This window comes from Tachypleus tridentatus, chromosome 2 (assembly GCF_004210375.1).
Source record: "Tachypleus tridentatus isolate NWPU-2018 chromosome 2, ASM421037v1, whole genome shotgun sequence".
Taxonomy (NCBI): Eukaryota; Metazoa; Arthropoda; class Merostomata; order Xiphosura; family Limulidae; genus Tachypleus; species Tachypleus tridentatus.
Window position 1 is genome coordinate 132,336,154 of NC_134826.1, and position 22,970 is coordinate 132,359,123.

Sequence of the window (22,970 nt, forward strand, 5' to 3'; positions counted from 1 at the left end):
AGCCACACGCATCATAGTTTTCTGTTTGCTTAGAAACCGTTAATGTTTTAACTCCTAGTAATAATTTTTAACAAAATGCACATTAGTTTGAATCATGATGTGAGAGATATTATTGAAGTACAAATGAAAGCAGTATTTTACTCTTTTGTTTAAACATACCACCTTTATAGTAACCTAATTTCATAAGAAGATTTTACATCGGTTCTGGGAAGATTAACTACTTACCTAAGTATCCAGTTAGCTCTAAAATGCACATTACATCAAATGATATTTTCTACACTTTAAGGTATTTTTGTTTGATGCGTTTTTCACTGCATTCTATATTTTTGGAAAGAACACGCACGTAAGATACAGTCTTTAATCAATGAAACATTGTACTAATACACAGAGTTGGCCACATACGTCCACACACTTATTTACACGTATGTCTGTCTATTTCATCACATTTATATCTGTATACACAGATTCACGAAAAGGAGGGGAGGCCGAAGGTATTTCTCCGGGCCCACTGTTCGAGTCCCATGAAAGCGGCAAAAAATGTGTGCCTAATGCATCAAATGTTAGGATGGAAAGTTAAAGCACATATTAATCGCGCTAGCAACCAATATAATATATGCGGCAACATTGCAATATATATATATACGCGGTTTGGTTTACTTTTAATTTCGCGCAAAGCTACCCGAGGGTTATCTGCGCTAGCCGTCCCTAATTTAACAGTGTAAGACTAGAGGGAAGACACCTAGTCACTGCCCCTTCCCCAACCGCGAACTCTTAGAGTACTCTTTTACCAACGAATAGTGGGATTGACCGCACATTATAATGCCCCCACGGCTGAAAGGGACGAGCATGTTTGGTGCAATGGGGATTCGAACCCGCGACCCTCAGATTACGAGTGTGGAGCGCCTTACCACCTGTAACCGCCTGGCCACACTCCCCAACTTTTCAGACTGTAGAGAGTTGAGGTACATTATATTTTTTGTTATATTATATAAGTTTCCTTGCACAGTGTTAGTAGAGGTTTACTAAAATAAGTTTCTTCACTTTTACAATACTTTACAAACATACTGACTTAGATTCCATGCGTGTGTGTGTTTAGACTTCACAACTACATAGAATAAGAAAATAGCCATCTCTTAAAGTTTTTTTTTTACATGTTTAAGAAACTTAATTAGGATTTTCCAAAGTCAAATGATACCTGTCTGGTGATGTCTCTCAGGTGATATATGTATAGCGATACCTATCCAGCGATGTCTGAAATTTCAAGTAGTTGCAAATACTCTACTTAAAAAGTATATATATAATAAATATCTTATAAACAACGCCACTAGCAGAATGGCCATTCAGTTATTAGGCAGACCTTTCGCATTCCATAATTTTAAAATATTTATTTACCATATCCAGTATCTAATCTCATTTTTCAAAATGAATTTCTGATTTATTAAAATCGGACATGGTAATTTGTTCCCCAAAGAAGGTGTTTTCGAATAGAAATTGATTTAGGGAATACTTCCGTTTTTATTCCTACAAATGCCCAATCGAATCAAAGTGAAAATTAGCTCTATTCAGCTAAATAAAAATTTCAAGAGTAGCGAAATGTAACAATTTCCATGCTTTTAGTGTTTGTTATATAAAATCCAGAATTATACAAATGTCAGTGATATAAAAACGTCTTTCGCCCTCTAGCGACAAATTGTATGTTGAGTAAGCTTCGCCAGGCTGATCGGGAACGCGAGCAACACGAAGATTGCCTAATACTTATGAGAAGTACCGTGATTCGGTAAGACTTGATGGAACTTCATCTATAGAACGGTAAGAATAAATATTTTCCGAATAATGTTTGCTGAATGTGTGAAATATTCGAAACAACATTTTTTTAAAAAAGAGGTGTTTTATGCAAGTATTTTTATAACTTGGAATGGTGCGCTTCTATAACTTTTGGATATATTAGATCCTAACGTTCACTTTCAGTTCACAACAGTTAAACTTCTCTAAGTGTGTATTTTGAGTGCTACGTAACGTAAAAACTGTTCTAGTTGTGACTGTGTTTTTACTACATTATTCATAAAACAGGTAGACGTGTATCAGTTACTTTAAGAAGAATTGTATGTTACGGTATAATTGCACATTATTTTAAGATAGTGAACTCATCAGCCAATTACTGTAAGGAAAGTCCACGTTAAACAAGTAAGCGATTAAAACAAAACTTAAATAGGTTATAATTACATTGATAATATTGAACATAGAACCAATAAACTTGAAAAACCTAAGTACTTGACAGTTTCAGTATAGAGAAAATACTATTAATTATTGATTAAAATAGTGAAAAGTAGACTAGTGATAATTGAAACAACAAACAGAATTAAGATACTTCATATTTGCAGTATGATCTTGGCCATTGCTCTAAGTACTTAACAGTTTCAGTGTCAGAAGAATATTTCTAAGAGCAAGACGATAATTCCTGGCAGATACGAACAGCTTTTTTCGAAATGTCGTCTTAATAATATAATGATGAATCACACGAGGGCGAAATAGCTATTTTTTTTTCTTTAAACAAAATCTACAATTCGAACTTTTAGTCTTAGCATATGCTTTGATTAGCGCAATGTTTAAAAGTGTCTTCCATTTCACTTAACATAAATTGTGACTGATATAGGGTACCATAATTCTTTACATTTTTCTTAACAGAAGTCAGTGCTTAGTAGAAACTTATATAGCCCTTTTCAGTTTTGCCCGGCATGGCCAGGTGGGTTAAGGCGTTCGACTCGTAATCTGAGGGTCGCGGGTTCGCATCCCCGTCGTACCAAACATGCTCGCCCTTTCAGCCGTGGGGGCGTTATATTGTGACGGTTAATCCCAATATTCGTTGGTAAAAGAATAGCCCAAGAGTTGGCGGTGGGTGGTGATGGCTAGCTTCCCTTCTAGCAGACAGCCTTAGAGTAGCTTTGCGCGAAATTATAAAACAAAACAAACATTTCAGTTTTACTTACGAATGGTTGTGACTAGTACAAACTTACATGGTTGTTTCTGTTTTTACTTAACAGCTGTGACTATTTGTATAGTACAGTCTCGCATGGTTCTTTTCATTTTTACTTACCAGGAGTCGTGTGTATTATAGACTTACATGGTTCTTTTAATTTCTGCTTAACACAAGTTATGACAATTACATCTTAGACAATGACTGAGTGTCTGAAATATTCAAAGTGTTATTTACAATCTTTTTACCTTTTGAAACACTGCTAGGAAGATGGCTGGGATATCCTATTAGTTACAAAACCGCACTATGAATCGAAGGGAACATGATTCGTGTCCCTTTGCTCTAAAAATCACATTCTGCACTTTGAGGCCGTAAGTGTATTGCAATATCTAAGGTAAAATCCTACTATTTGATCAGAGTATCCTAAACGTTAGTGATGGTTGATGTTGGCTAGTAGCATTTCCTTTAACCAATCAATTCAAAATTACGGGTGGCTATAACAGATAACAATTGTGTATCTAATAAGATCATATATAATAGGCCTAAACTTTGTGATAAGAATCATATAACTTGCATATGTTGTTTTTTTATATTTTTTCCCATCTAAATATGTTCATTTCAAAATTTAAATCAGAGACAAACCACACGGAGAATGAAAAGAAAAACATATATGCGATTTTTATCACAAATGTCAGGCCTATTGCTTTATAATGCTTTGTTAGTTTTCATCGATAGAGCTTGTACGCTTTTGTACGAGTAAGAAAATCAACACTTCTTAGAAGATTACAGCAAAGTTTAGAAATGTTCCAGATAACAAACAATACTACTTACTTTGTTACTGTCCGTGGCTGGAAGCAAGTGTAAAACGAAAAGAAGAAACATGAGTTGAGTCTCAATTGTATTTAGGATGTTAGCATCGGCTGTTCAGTGATTCTTAAGCCTAGTATGTACATCGCGTTATCGTTATTCGTTGAAAGTGACAGCTTCAGTTGGGGTTTTGATTATGTACAGGTTGAGAACATGAGTTGTTGACAAGATTTTTAATCACGTATTAAAATTCACTTATTATTTTATCATCGCTTGTTTTTGAGTTGCACAAGTGTTAATTTGAGTTGGATTTCAGTTATGAGTGAGTTGAAATATTATTATTATACATTCTGTTAATTTTAGAAAATCCCTGAGGTACTAGATAAATGCTGTAATGTTTAAAACTGTAATAGTAATGTATTATGAAAAGTATAGTTAATTATTGTTATTGTGTGGTTTTGACTGGCTCGTGTGCCAGCTAAAGTTTCAGTAATACATAGGGTTAGAATAGGGACTGTTTACAATATTTTAATCTTGTATTACAAAATTAGTTATAGCTTCATCACCGCCCAGTTTTGAGTGGCTGAGGTTGAGGTTAGGTTGTTATTATCGATTATGCACGGTTTTGTATTACAAAGTCACACAACCATGTGTGGTTGAACTTGGAATGCGACATTTTTTAAACGGCGGTGAAACAGAATAATACAAAGTGCAGGTTTGCTGCAGGTCAAGTTTATCAAAAAATAAAACAAACCACATGGCTGATATTTTCAAACGCATAGATGACTTACTTTAGTCATGGTACTTCGGTTTAAATTCGCAGGCCTATTTTATCTGTTTATGTGGGTGTCAGCTAACAGCCGTGGCTTTGCTGAAGCGGCCCGGCATGGCCAAGCGTGTTAAGGCGTTCGACTCGTAATCCGAGGGTCGCGGGTTCGAATCTCCGTCGCACCAAACATGCTCGCCCTCACAGCCTTGGGGCCGCTATAATGTTACGGTCAATCCCACTATTCGTTGGTAAAAGAGTAGCCCAAGAGTTGGCGGTGGGTGGTGATGACTAGCTGCCTTCCCTTTAGTCTTACACTGCTAAATTAGGAACGTCTAGCACAGATAGCCCTCGAGTAGCTTTGCGCGAAATTCAAAACAAACAAACTCTGCTGAAGCAAGGCCTGTATGAGAATAAACGATTGGCACACACACACACAAAACTCAAGAGCCCATCTAAATAAGAACGCAATCATTTTACTTTTATATCAAGTCCCATAGAACCACAATCAATTCTTAATCTCGAAGGAAGTATGAATATTATATGGGTGTATTATAGACTGGCTAATGTTTACTTGGGGTTAAAATCTTTTACTACAAACAAATAAATACATGGCTAAAGATACAGTTTTAAGCCATATCAGTATATAAATTTTACGTGTGATATAAGAGTTATATTTAAAGGAACGAAATTGATATGTCGCTCATTCGTACCTGTAATTGATTTTTCTTACACCAGAAAGTGTGCCAAAACTAAAATTTGCCTTCATTCATTTATCACTAAAAATGTAGGTTAAAAAGTTATACTATATACAGTTTCACCTCTGTTACATATTATAATTTATCTCGGACGAGCTTCCAGTTTATTATGTTACGTTTTATAACTTATCTGGACGAATCTCTGATTTATTATGCTACATAAGTTACATACTTCAGTTTCAAATAACCGGAAAATTTAATTTTAATTTAGAAGTTAACTGAATGTCAGTAAGTATGAATTTAATATAAAAAATATAATTTATAATAACGGTTATTACAAATAACGATTTATATAAACAATTTTTATAAACATCCAAACAAAACCGAGTCTTCTATCTGATATGGAACTGAATGTTTTATTAACGGTTCACGATGAGCGAATTAATTCTATATTGAAACGCAGGTACAATTTACTTGATGGGAAACTAGCTAGCGCTATTCTTGGCCAGCCCCACGCGGTTTACAAGATGGTTTTTCACCTAGGAAGATATATAATGTCCTCGTAGAAATACTAACGTTCGAAATTAATTCTCTGAAATTGAACGGTTTGTAATGCCTGGAATCTATGATCGTTCGTGGTCAAATATTTGTAGTTTTCCGATTAGTAAGCGTTTATCAATTATAGCTTCTGAGGTTTATAGTATGCTAAATGTAGCAAACCAACAATAACATAAAACTATTTCTTCACGTTGCGTTGGTTATCTTGTATAAGCTTTAAGGCGAGGTTCTTGAAAGTTTATTTGGCAACAATATTTAAAGACACGCTAATGCTTTCGTAAAACATATGTTGTTGGTTCTTGCACTCGAGAATTTTCTAGAAGTTTAGAGAATAGGCGGGAATTTTGCAACACATATTTAACACTTACATGAATTTCTAAAGGTATATCCAACTAAAACAAACATCAATATTAAAATGAATACATAATAGTAGTTCCATTACATATCTCAATGTAGAAGAGTTATATCTATTTATTTATAAAATAGACTTAAAGCAATTTAAAATGTACTTTTATATTTATTAGATTGCTTTAGAGTTTGCTAGTATTATTTTATCATATGGCTTAGAATAGCTCAAATGATACACTTGCACAAGTACAATGGCTACTTATAATTATGTCTAAGTACTTGTATTAATTTTTACACCTTGTATATAATGAAGAATAATGACTACTGTAACTATAAAACAAATTGAATTTTTAAATATTTAATTTGTGGACATCAACAGATTATCAATTCTGTATTTAAGTACATTCTACATAAGTGCAACATAATAATGAATTATATAGCAATGTATGAAGTAACAAAAGAACAATATGTAGTTTTAACAAGTTAAACTAAATCATGTAAAATAGATATACCTGTAACATTTATTGGGTTTACGATTGGAAAATATTTTGATTTAATTTCACAATTTTATTTTAATTTTATATCGAGAATAATACCGTTGTAAGTTATATAATTTAATGTTGTTACATGTGTGCTAGAGGGCCTAGAACGCCTAGAAAGTTTAAGGATGTGACGTCAAAGTTTTCCTGTGTATTTGAACTTATATTATAGATATGACGTTTCCTGAAGCATTGTTTGGTTATTTTGAGTGATTTCAAAACAGAGAATGAATCAGCCAGTATGTTAGTTATTGCAGTTACTTTGTACAAGTAAGATTATTTCTTTTACTTCAGTTAACATCACTTGTAACGTAGGTCTACAGCAATTTACAACAGTGCAAGTGTTCAAGTTAGTAGAAATATTGAAAGAGGAAATAATGTAAGTTATTATCTTTACGCAGACTACCACGTAATTTAAAATCACACTTCATCAGAGATATTTGTATGTATATCTATCTGCTTGGTGCGTATGATTATATTATTTATAGGTTTCTAATTTATAAAATAGAGTTTGGAAGAAATTATTAATTGTTTGTTGAGCCGATGGCATTTATTAGCCCTGGTATTTGTGCCCTATAAATGCAGCTTGGAACTAAGAACATTTATGTAACTCTTTATTAACCCCAGTGAAGCTGTACTCCGGATTGTAGTAAACATTACACAATTACTTCTCACTGAAAGTCTTCCTTTCAAATGTTCCAGAAAATGGTATTCCGAATGACCACTGACATCTTAATTACTGTGTTACGATGGTTGTAATTGGTTTTAGCTAAGTCCTGGAGCTATAAACAAAGCTGATAACCTGATGCAGACACGAATAACTAAACACAGCTTTTACTAGAGGTATGATCATAAATAGTACTTTCTCTTCAGCCGAATATACTTTTCGGTCACAGTAAATGTATTCCTGCTATATTTTCCATCTATTCTATTTGTAAGTCAGTTCTTAAAAGCAAGATTTGATTTTCTCTCGCAAAGACGAAATTGAAAGCTAGTCAGTAACTACAGCCAAAGTAGGCTTAGCGAATATCCTACTTGCAAAGCTTTAATACAATCTATTTCAATAGAAGGAACCTAAAATTCCTATGATTTGTCAGAAAGTAGGATATTGCAAAAGGTCAAAGGTACGTATCAAAAAGAATAAACTAATAATTTTAATACACCTATCTGTTAAAGTACGTTATTTTCAATGTACACCATGAAAATCGTCGAAACTGAAATACTAACTCTAATACCTGGAAACCCTTGTAATTTCTGACACATTCTCACACAAAAAAAAAATATTCGAATATATTTCTCTTTTTTCAACGCAACAAAGGCTAAAAATATGGTTCAGTGTTTTTTCTCGGCCTTATAAATTTTTCCGATAGGTAAAATAATTATCAAGATGTCCAGAATTTCATGAGGGTTAAACTTATTATAAGCCCCACCGGAGAATGCATATTTAACTAAGTTGCAAATTATATATGTAAAAACGGCTCGTTTGGGTTGATAAAATATTTTACGTGGAGGAGCGAACAACGTTTCGACCTTCTTCGGTCATCGTCAGGTTCACAAAGAAAGAAAGAAGTAACTGACCGGAAGCTGACCACACGTTTGAAAGGGGGTTGTAAGTAACTGAGTGTCGGAATGTAGACGGTGGTCAGCTTTCGGTCAGTTTCCTTTCTTTCTTTGTGAACCTGACGATGACGAAGAAGGTCAAAACATTGTTCGCTCCTCCACGTAAAATATTTTATCAACCCAAACGAGCCGTTTTTACATATATATTTTTCTCTACAAGTGAGTTTTCTCGACATCACTGAGTTGCAAATTGGTTTGAGATTCGATAGCGTGAAAGACTTAAACGGCTTTTCTGTCCATGTTCAGGCCCGGCATAGCCAAGCGTGTTAAGGCGTTCGACTCGTAATCCGAGGGTCACGGGTTCGAAACCCGGTCGCACCAAACATGCTCGCCCTTTCAGCCGTGGGGCGTTATAATGTGACCGTCAATCCCACTATTCGTTGGTAAAAGAGTAGCCCAAGAGTTGGCGGTGGGTGGTGATGACTAGCTGCCTTTCCTCTAGTATTATACTGCAAAATTAGGGACGGCTAGCGCAGATAGCCCTCGAGTAGCTTTGCGCGAAATTCAAAACGAATTGTCCATGTTCACAAAAAATCAAAACATATGGAACATGTTCAGGTTTTATCAACGGTTGTACAAATGAACTAAAAATACATTTTTGTTTACATTCATGGATCGAATATCGACAGGAATTGAACGAAGTCATAGAGGCAGGTATGAAGTATTAATGTGATAATATGCCCATTATTTAGTCTTAAATATAGTAATGTACTTATATTACGAAAAAGCTTAAATTTAACAGTTAGGCCAGGTGGTTAGGGCGCTCGACTCATAATCTGAGGGTGGCGGATTCGAATTTCCGTAACCCCAAACATGCTCCCCATTTCAGCCGTGGGGACGTTATATGGTGATGGTCAATCCCATTTTTCGTTAGTAAAAGAGTAGCTCAAGAGTTGGCGGTGGGTAATGATTACTGGCTGCCTTCCCTCTAGTTTTACACTGCTAAATTAGGGCCGGTAGCGCAGATAGCCCTGGTGTAGCTTTGAGCGAAATTCAAAACAGATGTAACAGTTGTGATCGACGTCTCCTATCCAACCATACTGTTATTGTAATTTCCAAAATAAGAACATTTGTGCACAACTGCGAAAATTATTATAGTAAACACTTACATTATATAAGCAACTCTTTTGTTTTTACCGTTCATACGTTGATAATATATACATTTCAGCGCCTCTTTTAACAACTTACTAGCGAGAGAGGAGGTTAAGTGTTAAATTAAATTATATTTCACACTACATATTTATTTAGATATCCGAGATTTTATTGGGTTGTTCTTTCTCGTGCAGTATGGGGTCACGAATGCCAACTTCAAGAAACAAGAAATAAGTTTCACGTATTGCTCCAGTGGACTGATTTAGTAATATTTTATTTAATTGTATCGGCTCTCGGTTTTCATTCGGAGCAATTACTTTCTCATAGATGGTTGTAGGTGCGAATAATTTTTTTTATTTGCTTGTTGTTAAACGCAAAGCTACACAATGGGCTGTCTGTGCTATGCTTACCGTAGGTATAGAAACCTGTTTGGTTGTTGTTGTTTTTTTAGCGTTACAAGGTTTCAGACGTTCCGCGGAACTCCCAGTGGGTGGTTGTTGAAAGTTACAAAATATTTAAGGAAATGTGATGTTATATATTATATGTGCATTACTTTAGATGTTAAATTGCGTAGTTTTCTTAAACATAATATATTACAATTTACCGATGTGCATCAGCGGAGCATGATCTAGTAGTTGGAGTACAAGACTGTGGATCCGAAGGTGAACATCGTATACGCACTAGTCAACGTAGTTTGCTAAACGTTTTACGTGTACCACTTGTACGTCAAACAGTTAAATTAACGTTAAATAACATTTTAGGCCTGAATTGGTGTCGTTGCTTTTCTGTGGGAAATAGCTGGTGTTATTCATAATGCATATTTGACATTTTGAAGGTGACAGGTTGTCAATATCAACTAAGCCATTTTTTAAAGATAAATACACGTCACTAAATACTGGATTAGTTTGTTGATGTTTAAAAAAGCTTTGAACGAATAATGGAGAATTGTGAAACAAACTAAACTTTGTCTTTTATTTACAAATCTTCTCTACTTGTGTTATATCCATGGCTTATCGAATAACTACTAACTGATAATTGAATGCCGTAAGTAATCATTTGAATAAATGGCAGTGCCTTCATAAGCTGTTTTCGTTTTTCAGGCTTATGTGAAGACATATTAAACTTATTTTTCAAAAAAATCCACATTTTTTCACGTGGTCTCATTTTATGTTGTCAGTTCCAGATGCTTTCTCAATAATCAGTCGTATAAACGTTTTGTTTGTTTGAAGTTAAGCAAGAGCAACACAATGGGCTATCTGTACGCAGCCCATCACAGGTATCGAAACCCGGTTTCTTGTGTTGTGAGTCAGCAGACATACCGCTGTGCCACTGGGGGAGCGTTAAATGATACCCCTCTTCACAGTAACTTTGTTAATCTGTTCTTCAACGAACAAACAAGTGTATAAATTACAAACACTGCTATTTAAAATGTTTGTACAAACTCCGATCTTTGATACGATTCAGTACAGTCAGAACAACTGCTACAAGGTTCCGATTTTCAACTGTGAAGCTTCACGTACTTTTGACGTTTTATTAACAATTAAACAAAAAGTATTGTTTTTTTTAAACGATCAAAAAGGGGTAAGGTTTTTTCTGCTGGAGTTGAAAACAACAGAATCAAGCAGTTTTGTTTCGTTTAACATTTCGGTGAGTTTTATTGGAGTTTTAGGTCCATCTTGTGTTTTTAATAATACAAATTAATAATGCTAGTTGATCGCATTTTTTAAAAATGATTTATAGTGGTCAGGGTTATCCTGCTTGGGTTCAAAGTAACAAAGTAAATTCCTTATGCAAACTTGTGCGCATGTTCAAGGTTAATGACGAAGAAAAGCTTCTGCCCCCCCCCCCAGTGGCTCAGCGGTATGTCTGCGGATTTACAACGCTAAAAACTGGGTTTCGATACCCGTGGTGGGCAGAGCACAGATAGCCCATTCTGTAGCTTTGTGCTTCATACAAAACAACAACAAACAACAACAAGAAAAACTTCGTGAAAGTAAAGTGATTCATTGATACTCGAGAAGCCTGAATATACTGTGTTTTTGGCATGTTTTGCTGCCAGAATTGACATTTCTGGTACAGAGCAACACATTTGTGTGTTATTCTCTTATTTTATCTCTTAGGGGTCGCTTTTTTAGTTTTTCTCGGTGAAATAATGTATAATATTTTAGGTGAATCACTGCAGAGTTTTACCCTAATTTATTTCCTGCCAAGTCTAATTTTAGAATTATTTTATTTTTTCTTAGTTGTAAGCACAATGATGTACTGCGCAACATCTGCGCTGTTCCGAATGTATCGATCAAAACTCGAATTTTTGTGTCGTGTGTTTCAAACCAAACATTCTTAGCAGCTTTTTTAAAACCGGTTAATTACGTCGTACCATTGAATTCTAAGTAAAGTAACTTTGTTTATTTTTAAATTATTCACCGAAACAGAAAATTATTGACGTTAATTTAATCGAAAACATTCCGTTTTTACATAGCAACACGTTTTTACTATCATTAGTGTTTCAGCTTCTTGATACATAAGTCCGTATAAAGGTATTGTTAATTTCTTTTAATGTAACAAAACATAAATGTTTGAAACGTTAACCGGTATTTTCAGGCATTTACAATATTACATTAAAGTATTTATATTTATATTTATGGTAAATATATAATAAGGTTATATGCCGCCGCCCCTAGTTTGTAACGATCGACCAGAGGGAAAACAACACCGTATCATCCATCATCCACGCTAAGGGACTACTTGTCAATCTGTTAAGACATATAAAGCTTTTTCGTGCATGGAATATTTTTTCGTATCGCACAAATTTTAGCCTGGATAGACAGATCCAAAATCCAAGTCACAGTGCTAAACATTCCTCTTGTCCGCAAGGTATGACTTATTTTCGAAAACTTTAGTGTATTTGCCGGATAAGGATGCATTAAAACAATTTTGTAGACCACCCAGTAGGGGTGTAAATGCTCAACTTGATAAAAAATGCGATGCTTATTTAAATATAAAATAGAACTTATCTGGAAGATGATCAAAACGAAGGACAGTAAAACGTGTCCAGAAAACGTATGTTTTATGTTATATATTTGCAAAGACTCAGGTATTACGTCACACATTTGATATATAGTAGGCATTACGTCATACATTTGATACATAGCCTGGTAGTTATGATGTTCGACTCCCAATTTGCGAAGCACGAGGTTGATCCACCGTCTCTGATTCTGTTTACCTTTACAGTCGTGGGGGGTATCATACTGTGACGATCGGTCCTAGTATTTGTTGGTAAAATGCCCAAGAGTTGGTGGTGGATGATGTCCACTAATTGCTTCTCCTCTAGTCTATGACAGCTAAGTTAGGGACGGCTAGTAAAGTTAGCCCTAGAGTAGCATTGTGCGAAATTCAAAACAAACCAAATCATGCATTAGCTGTAAGTTAGATATTACGTCATACATTTGTCAGAAGTTTGATATTACGTCATACATTTACTACAAGTTAGATATTACATCATACGTTTGCTAAAAATTAGATATTATTCTATTACCAATAAGTGGTAGTTATTTGATGCTATCTTTTTTCTTTGTTTTCAGTATTGCATATTTTCAACGCTAATGCGACACTTAGACTGAACACTCAAGTCAAACAACCTAAGATTCAGTCATAGCCGTCCCTTATCTTTAGCTGCTGACAGAGAGAGGGTCAATCCCACTATTCGTTGGTAAAAGAGTAGCCCAAGAGTTGGCGGTGGGTGGTGAAGACTAGCTGCCTTCCCTCTGGTCTTACACTGCTAAATTAGCGACGGCTAGTGCAGATAGCCCTCGAGTAGTTTTGCGTGAAATTCAAAAACAAAAACAAACAGGCATCCGAATGTGATGGGTTCTTATTGAGTTCTTCCTTAGTTTCAGTTGTGTTTACTTGCATTGATTGTTGTCTGAAACCGGTGCATAAGAATGGAACAAAATAACCTACGGGAAGAAAATCCGCTTCACATAATCCTATTAAAAACGAACGTATGATGTTCAAGGCAGATTTAAGAAAGCGAATATAATATATAATATGATATAATAAAGGTAAGTTTGATTTCCTAGGAGACCATGTGTGGCGAATAGAATTAAAGTGCGTTTAATTTCTCAAGAAACGATGGATTAATAAAGTTTATAGTAAAACGAAGGAAAAGCACATAAACGCCTATAAAGAGTAGACTGTAGCCATATTAGATATGATTTGGAAAACAAAAGTGCGTTAACAAGCAATTGAATGCGGTTACCAAACATTAATTATAATCTCATTTGGTACGATCAAATTAGTAAATAAGTATGCATGGTTTTAAAACTGGCTTGTTTTGAACTTCGTTCGTGACAGAAGTACTTTTTATAGTAAAAATAAACACTTACCTATTTGTTTCGCGCAAACCTACACAAACGCTGTCTGCGTCAGCCGTCTCTGATTTTGACTGACAAACAAGAGGTTAATCAGCACCCATATTCAGCTGATAGGATTTGGTTGTCACTCTCGAAAACGCACCTGTCTCAGCATGTCCAGGAGATTAGGGTACTCGACTCGTAATCCGAGGGTCGCGGGTTCGAATCCCGGTCGCACCAAAGATGCTCGCCCTTTAAGCCATCGGGGCGTTATAATGTTACGGTCAATCCCACTATTCGTTGGTAAAATAGTAGCCCAAGAGTTGACGGTAGATGGTGATGACTAGCTACCTTCCCTCTAGTTCTTACACTGCTAAATTAGGGACGGCTAGCGCAGATAGGCCTCGTGCAGCTTTGCGCGAAATTAAGAAAAAACGAACAGACTAAGTGGATAGAGAAAGAATACTGATTTTCCAGAGATTTAGACAGATGATACTTACTAGTACTTTATTATTATTGCTAAGTTTGCCTGAACATCGATATTTTTTATTTTTCATTGCAGGATAGAAGAAAAACAAAACCCCAATCAGAATGGAGAATCAAATCTAATTTGAAAATATCATACAAGAGCTTACTATTAAACAACAGAATTTCAAAATTTTTGACAAAATAAAACTGAAAAAGAAGGCGGATTTGAGCCTATCAAAAAAAAAAAAAAAAACAAAGTGTGCTCTTACCGACTATGCTATTGGGTTCCGATGTTTGAAGCTTTAGTTTGCTTCGAATCACATCTCAGAAAACCAGCGAAGTGAAAACTCGACAATTTACTGAAAGCACTGTCTTCTTGCACATATCATTTACCAAAATTCCAAAAGATTTCCATTAGCTAAAGTTTGAAAAATATGAGTCAGGGAATGGTTAGGTTTATACGATGAGCGATTTTCTGTATCTAGGAGACGCGTACGAAAATGTTCCAATGAAGAAGTGACATAATCCTGTCGAATTTACACGCACGCTATCAATACAACTTTTCTTACTAAAATTGTTTTCATTTACACAGTATCCATTTTGTTTTTGTACATCAGTATCGCCATCTGTAATATACATCGTGCAACTTTTTTTACTGGCATAATTTGTTAGATTTCATTTCATTTTCGTCACCTTATATTCAGTTTGTATCATGCAACTTTTTATTACTGACATAATTTGTTAGATTTCATTTCATTTTCGTCACCATATATTTAGTTTACATCATGCAACTTTTTATTACTGACATAATTTGTTAGATTTCATTTCATTTTCGTCACCTTATATTCAGTTTGTATCATGCAACTTTTTATTACTGACATAATTTGTTAGATTTCATTTCATTTTCGTCACCATATATTTAGTTTGTATCATGCAACTTTTTATTACTGACATAATTTGTTAGATTTCATTTCATTTTCGTTACCTTATATTTAGTTTGTATCATGCAACTTTTTATTACTGACATAATTTGTTAGATTTCATTTCATTTTCGTTACCATATATTTAGTTTGTATCATGCAACTTTTTATTACTGACATAATTTGTTAGATTTCATTTCATTTTCGTTACCTTATATTTAGTTTACATCATGTAACTTTTTATTACTGACATAATTTGTTAGATTTCATTTCATTTTCGTTACCTTATATTTAGTTTGTATCATGCAACTTTTTATTACTGACATAATTTGTTAGATTTCATTTCATTTTCGTCACCATATATTTAGTTTGTATCATACAACTTTTTATTACTGACATAATTTTCACGATATATTTTCACTTGATAATAAAGGTGTAAAACGCTAGTGAAACATTTACATTACTTTTTTATCGTTTGTATAGCTTACGCAAGACTATTATCTTATGGATAGCAACCAGAAGCTGAGTGTTATGATATACCCCTACTGTCTTTAGTGTGCGAAGTGTCGGCAGTTATTTTATGTAAAAGTGACTTACGGGCCGTATATTCGGCAATTTTACTAGTCTTAAAAACACCCGTGTGACTTTTCACTGGACCAGTTATGTGGGAGTCTTGACTTTGTCACTTTTGAATTACAATGGTTGGACAGCTTGCAGATGTGTCCTTCTTTTTTTCTTCTGATGAAAACTGGACTAGGTGACGTTAATTTGTTATCTACAGTAACCTCTTAGACAGGTCATATGTGCCATTTAAGCCTAACTCCACAGTTGTTTTTAAACGAAGAGGGAAAGACGTGCCAGTTAACTGACTTTCAAAAAGGACTGATTGTGATTGTCAGATTAATAGGTGCTTTGGTGGCCAACACTGCAAAGCTTCTAAGATTTGCAGTAGGGACCATACGAAATGTAACTTAAACGCAACGATTGTCGCATAAGTGTCATTATGTAGATGTAACAGTAAAAGAATTGGAGAAGTTTTAACAGCCAAAGTTATAAGCACACGTTATGACGCCGTTTCCATTTGGTGCACCAATTATGTTTCGTTCAATCCTTGTAGTTGTTATCCATTTTCCGTATACTTGTTCATTTCTATTTTCTTTCTGCATGAACAAACCAAGTTTCGAAACATTAGTGGTACCGTTGTAAGTTTCTCCTTTCACATTGAGTTATCTAAATTGTTGTTTTTTTTTTAATTAAGCACAAAGCTACTCAATGGGCTATCTGTTCTCTGCCCACCACGGGTATCGAAACCCGGTTTTTAGCATTGTAAGTTCGCAGACATACCGCTGAGCCACTGGGGGGGGGGGCTTGAGTTATCTCAGATAAATGTTGGAAAAAGTGATTCTTTTTCGTGAACCAAAAAATTGTCACCAACTTATTGTGGTGGTTTGGCTCTCTAACCCTCTAATTACGCATTTTTGGGTTACTTTGGATCGTGATTATAAATAGCAGGATAAACCTAAATATCGCTCGTATTTTTTTAAAATATTTTGGGTATGGCTCAAGTGGTATTAAGGACATTGTAACAAACACTGTACACACCAATAATTCTAGGATAAATTTATAGATTCTACTAGCATAAATGTTTTTCATTTTTCTACATATGCATTTATCTTTTTGTTTAAAGTTTCGATTTATGGATTGAAACTATTTTGCTAAGAGAAGTTTAGGTAGATGTTTTGTCACAAACAGCTGTTCGCAACTTCACTGGTCCAACGTTATTTTAGATGCACAATGTTTTTGTTTTATATGTATTGTATAAACAATCCAGCTAAAAGTGAGTTTTCTTTGTGAATCGTCGCAAGTCGAGCATCTTTTGTATTTTATATACCATATTTCTGCGTACAAGAAAATTGCTTAATCACATGGTTAAAAGTTCAAACAAATTATAACGAATTCATTCAATGGTTATTTCTTTTTTTTTCTTCAAAGTTCTTGAACTCTTAACGGAAGCAAATACTTCGTCATCTGATTAGCGTTGTACATGAATGAAACACCGAGACACTCGGTGTTTCGTTTTAATATCTAACCAAACCTTAGTTAAAGAAATGAACAAGAAAGCAGGGGGGAACGTATTCCTTGCGATCGGTTCTCCGTTTTGCTTCACCGAGTCTCTAGTGTATCTAATAGGTCTGATCTTTTTGTAATTCTGCAGCTGAGCTAGTTTTCTCTATACCTTGTGGATAAACAGAATAAAGAGGAACAGTTGGAACGGTCGTGAACAGACGTCTCACACCCGTACGTCCAAACCAAGAAACGCCACATTTGCTAATTTATTAATCAAACACTGAGGACAATCTTAGGTCAGAAAATTGTACACATACAAATTCAATTGAACTCAAATCGTTGTACTTTTATCTGTGGTGATTTTCTAGTAGATGTAATTTTTTTAAACATAGAAGTTAACAATAAACAGAACAGTAACTATGATTTAACGCTGGATTAATTAACCTGATTAAAACAAGGTTTAAATGCTAGTGTATTTATATACATAAACAGAGTTTCCTGTCTGTCTGTTTGGTGTCACATGGTGAGGAAGAGGCTGAGCAGTTTGGTCAAGGAACCCACTTGGTCTCTACAAAGATCCAATTTAAATATACAAGAAATCGGATAAACTGTGTGAGTTGGCAGGTATTTCAGTCTTTATGGCATTATGACGCGAACATTTTGTTTATTGTTTGTTTTTAAGCACAAAGCCACACAAAGCTGTCTCTACTTTTTGAACCTCGGGTATCGAAATCCGAATTTTAGTATTACGGGCTTGTTATTTTAGTATTAGTGCTGAGTCACTAGAGGATATTGGGACGCATGTCACGAAAAGGTTTTCAGCAAAACACATGAAATCGAAGCCGAACGCAGTTGACGTGTAAAGTATCAGAGAAACGGTTCGTACTCTGTGGTAGAAAATAGGTTGAACCGTACCTCACGTTTGTAGTATAACCTTTTAAAACCAGTAATGTTGGGTATCTTTGCTAGTCTTATTTGAAGTGTATAAAGATGTGCTTTACAGTGACGGATCTTTTTCATTTATAGAGTTCAAAAACGAAGTTGGTGCACAATGAGTTGTTTTCAGAATCTTTAGTAACATAAGACTACTAAAGGAAAATAGTTGTGAATATTGGTATCTAACAATATAACTGTTTCAGTTGAGATTTTACAACCCTCCTTATTTAGATGTGTGAAACGTATTTAAAATCTGAGATATTTAGTAAAATAGACTACTGAAGGAAAGCAGGTGTGAATATTGGTATCTAACAATATAACTGTTTCAGTTGAGATTTTATAACCCTCATTATTTAGATGTGTGAAACGTATTTAAAATTTGAGATATTTAGTAAAATAGACTACTGAAGGAAAGCAGGTGTGAATATTGGTATCTAACAATATAACTGTTTCAGTTGATATTTTACAACCCTCCTTATTTAGATGTGTGAAACGTATTTAAAATATGAGATATTTAGTAAAATAGACTACTAAAGGAAAGCAGGTGTGAATATTGGTATCTAACAATATAACTGTTTCAGTTGAGATTTTATAACCCTCATTATTTAGGTGTGTGAAACGTATTTAAAATTTGAGATATTTAGTAACATAGACTACTAAAGGAAAGCAGGTGTGAATATTGGTATCTAACAATATAACTGTTTCAGTTGATAATTTACAACCCTCCTTATTTAGGTGTGTGAAACGTATTTAAAATCCGAGATATTTAGTAAAATAGACTACTGAAGGAAAGCAGGTGTGAATATTGGTATCTAACAATATAACTGTTTCAGTTGATATTTTACAACCCTCCTTATTTAGGTGTGTGAAACGTATTTAAAATCTGAGATATTTAGTCAAACCCCTAAATGTTGAGAATTGTTAATAACGTTATTACTTTAAAAAATTATAAACCCCCACTAATAACGAACAAATGCTGGTTTAAGGCCATAATTTAATTATATTTATATTAATATCGGTTGCTTTTAAATATTACAAATCATAGTTGCAAATGGATTAATGCGTTACAATACGGTCAGTGTCTGAGTAAGGTGGTAAGAAAACACTACATAGAAATGCCATGAGTGTCTGAGGAAACTGATAAGCGGAACATTACATCAGCATTTGGCGAACATCTGAGTTTAATGATAAGTGGAAAACCGCAATATAATCTTTTCAGTATCTGAATATAATGGTAAGCGAAACACTACGTTGAAATTCTGTGAATATCCGAGTTAAATGGTAAGTGGAAAACCACAATGTAATCCTTTGAATATCTGAGTTTAAAGGTAAGTGGAACACTATGTTGAAGTCCTGTGAATATCTGAGTTTAAAGGTAAGTGGAACACTGTGTTGAAGTCCTGTGAATATCTGAGTTTAAAGGTAAGTGGAACACTGTGTTGAAGTCCTGTGAATATCTGAGTTTAAAGGTAAGTGGAACACTGTGTTGAAGTCCTGTGAATATCTGAGTTTAAAGGTAAGTGGAACACTGTGTTGAAGTCCTGTGAATATCTGAGTTTAAAGGTGAGTGGAACACTGTGTTGAAGTCCTGTGAATATCTGAGTTTAAAGGTAAGTGGAACACTATGTTGAAGTCCTGTGAATATCTGAGTTTAAAGGTGAGTGGAACACTGTGTTGAAGTCCTGTGAATATCTGAGTTTAAAGGTAAGTGGAACACTATGTTGAAGTCCTGTGAATATCTGAGTTTAAAGGTAAGTGGAACACTGTGTTGAAGTCCTGTGAATATCTGAGTTTAAAGGTAAGTGGAACACTGTGTTGAAGTCCTGTGAATATCTGAGTTTAATGGTAAGTGGAACACTGTGTTGAAGTCCTGTGAATATCTGAGTTTAAAGGTAAGTGGAACACTGTGTTGAAGTCCTGTGAATATCTGAGTTTAAAGGTAAGTGGAACACTTTGTTGAAGTCCTGTGAATATCTGAGTTTAAAGGTAAGTGGAACACTTTGTTGAAGTCCTGTGAATATCTGAGTTTAATGGTAAATGGAACGCTACTTTCGTACCTCGTAAGAGTTGTACACGGAAGTACACGTATTATGATACCGAAGAAACAGAAAGTACACAATTTTTAAAAGTAAGAATCTAGTTTATTTTGGCAAATGGTACCATATCTTAATTTTCTAATTCTGTATATTTCATTAGGTCTTGTGAGCTAATTACTAATTTATTTTTGATATAAAATAGCATGAAGAAGAGATATCAATTGAAAGAGGATACCTCAGAATTAAAGAGTGAAAAATGTTTATAATGAGTGAAAAAGAATATTAATGTTCCATCAGTGAGCGAGAAACTTTTAACTTTAATTTTTATTCTGGATGCTGAAGAAACTGCTTATGACACCTACAAGGGCATGTTGCTCAAACTTTTGCGTGTGTAAACAATATAATAGTGGTAGTAGGCAAAGATATTGGCAATCACGTGACTGCTACATTGTTCATCTCTATAAGGGAAAGTACAACGAGCGAATTTGCTGAATATCCAAGACCACTGAGTGACTGTGTTTAGTTACAATGGACGGTAGGGTCTTCAGTAAGCCTTGCTATGCGACGTCGTAACAAATTTCTGACCAATGGTGATTTGAATATATGTACTAAATAGCACTCTCATGATATACTAACAAGAATGGACGTTATCGGCGGGAAGGTGGACGAAACTTTCGAAATGTCCATTGTTCCAGAAAATCCAAAGACATCAGACAATCGATTATCTCCGTGCCATGCTATCCTACCGATACCAATATGTGGTAAGTTTCTCTTTCGATTTTTACAAAACATTTTAAAACGAGTGATTTGAATTAGTTTCAACCTTCAATGTTGATTTTTCTTTTTATGTTCTGTATTTTTTGTGTATTTAGTGTTTTATACAGCCGTACTTAAGGTAGTAGCACCTCCTGTTGCGTATTTAGTGTTTTATGCAACTGTATTAGAGGTAGTAGCCCCACTTCCTGTTGTGTAATTAGTGTTTTGTACAGCTGTACTTAAGGTACTAGCCCCACCTCCTGTTGTGTATTTAGGGTTTTGTACAGCTGTACTTAAGGTATTAGCCCCACCTCCTGTTGTGTATTTAGGGTTTTGTACAGCTGTACTTAAGGTATTAGCCTCACCTCCTGTTGTGTATTTAGGGTTTTGTACAGCTGTACTTAAGGTAATAGCCCCACCTCCTGTTGTGTATTTAGTGTTTTGTACAGGTGTACTTAAGGTATTAGCCCCACCTCCTGTTGTGTATTTAGGGTTTTGTACAGCTGTACTTAAGGTATTAGCCCCACCTCCTGTTGTGTATTTAGTGTTTTGTACAGCTGTACTTAAGGTATTAGCCCCACCTCCTGTTGTGTATTTAGTGTTTTATACAGCTGTACTTAAGGTAGTAGCCCCACCTTCTGTTGTGTATTTAGTGTTTTATACAGCTGTACTTAAGATAGTCACCCCATCTCCTATCTGAGAGTGTGCTGTGCTAAAAGTATGCTGACTTTATTAATATGTTAAAACAAGAATACTTTGTCACATACAAGTCTTTTAGATTTAACATTTAATGGTACATGTATACTTCATTTTAATAGTTGGATTACTTAAGAATTTCAACTTTCCCATATTTGCGCCGCGATCAAACAGTTCTTGATGTAACAGGATTATGTTAAAGCAGGAGATTACTTATCAAATTACACGATGTTCTGGACAAAGCAGATGAATGATCGGGTTATTATCTATGTTACATGATATAGATCTTAAAGTGGAATTAAAATAACACAATGGGTATATAAATATAGCTGTAGAGACATCTTTAATGTAAGAAAATAAATATATGAATATAACTGTAGAGGTGACTTTAACATAATAAAATCGATATATAAATGTAGCTGTAGAGGTGGAGGATTCATTATAACAAAATTGAAATATAAAAAGGTGTAGAGGTAGCTTTAGAAAATATAAATGTTACTCAATTATAGGAAACTTTGTATGCATGCTTCTTTATGTTTTTAATAAACATTACTTAAGATATAAGTTAAAATATTAATCATTCATGGTATAAATTGCTGTCTCGTTTTCCTTTTCTTCTTTTTTGTCATTGAGCTATTGAAACAGATAAAGCTGGTATTGAGAGAGCTTAACTGGTAAATGTTAAAATAAAGTATACACAGATCTCCTACATTAACTTATATGAGTGTCCGATTAGCGCGCTATGAGAGTGAACCAACTCAGTATCACAGCTGTTATTGTTACACCAGTTTTTTGACAAATGGATCGAAACTTCAACAATTAATTGCAGACGCATTTTACTCTTTAAAAGAATTTTGTCAGGGTGATATACTTAAACTAGATCTGAAAGTACGGTATAATGTTCTAGTTTTGAAACTAAAATAATCATTTTGTGATTCGGAATCCCTACACTATTAATAAGTATTGACATCGCAAAACTGTAACCATTCAAGGCAACCACATTGGTTGTAACCACAGCCTAAAACTGAGTTAAATTGTAACTTATATTAATAAGTTAAATAAATCTACGAATATACGACACTTAGCAAAAAAATTGATACAACAGTTTCATTTTAATACAAATATACACTGCTGGCCAAAATCTTAAGGCCAATAAACGTAAAGAAAAAATATGCATTTTGCGTTGTTAGACTCAACCACTTATTTGAGTAGAACTTCGAAAGATGAAAATAAGAAAAGGGAAAATAAAAATAAAAAACTTTTTAGCATTTAGTAGGGAAAATGTGAACACTATGAAACTAGCCTAAATACTAGCTGGTCAAAAGTTTAAGACCATA

At 34.5% G+C, this 22,970-nt stretch overlaps 1 protein-coding gene across 3 annotated transcripts in view; it reads left to right on the forward strand.

Annotated features, from left to right (window-relative positions):
• The first annotated feature begins 1,722 nt into the window (after positions 1-1,722).
• Positions 1,723-22,970, forward strand: part of LOC143245135 (inaD-like protein) — a 59,811-nt gene continuing 38,563 nt past the window's right edge. For all 3 annotated transcript variants that reach the window (XM_076491069.1, XM_076491070.1, XM_076491072.1), the window contains exons 1-2: positions 1,723-1,809; positions 20,384-20,942. In XM_076491069.1, the coding sequence (XP_076347184.1) occupies positions 20,822-20,942 (121 nt within the window). In that variant the 5' untranslated portion in view covers positions 1,723-1,809; positions 20,384-20,821. The remainder of the gene's footprint in view (positions 1,810-20,383; positions 20,943-22,970) is intronic.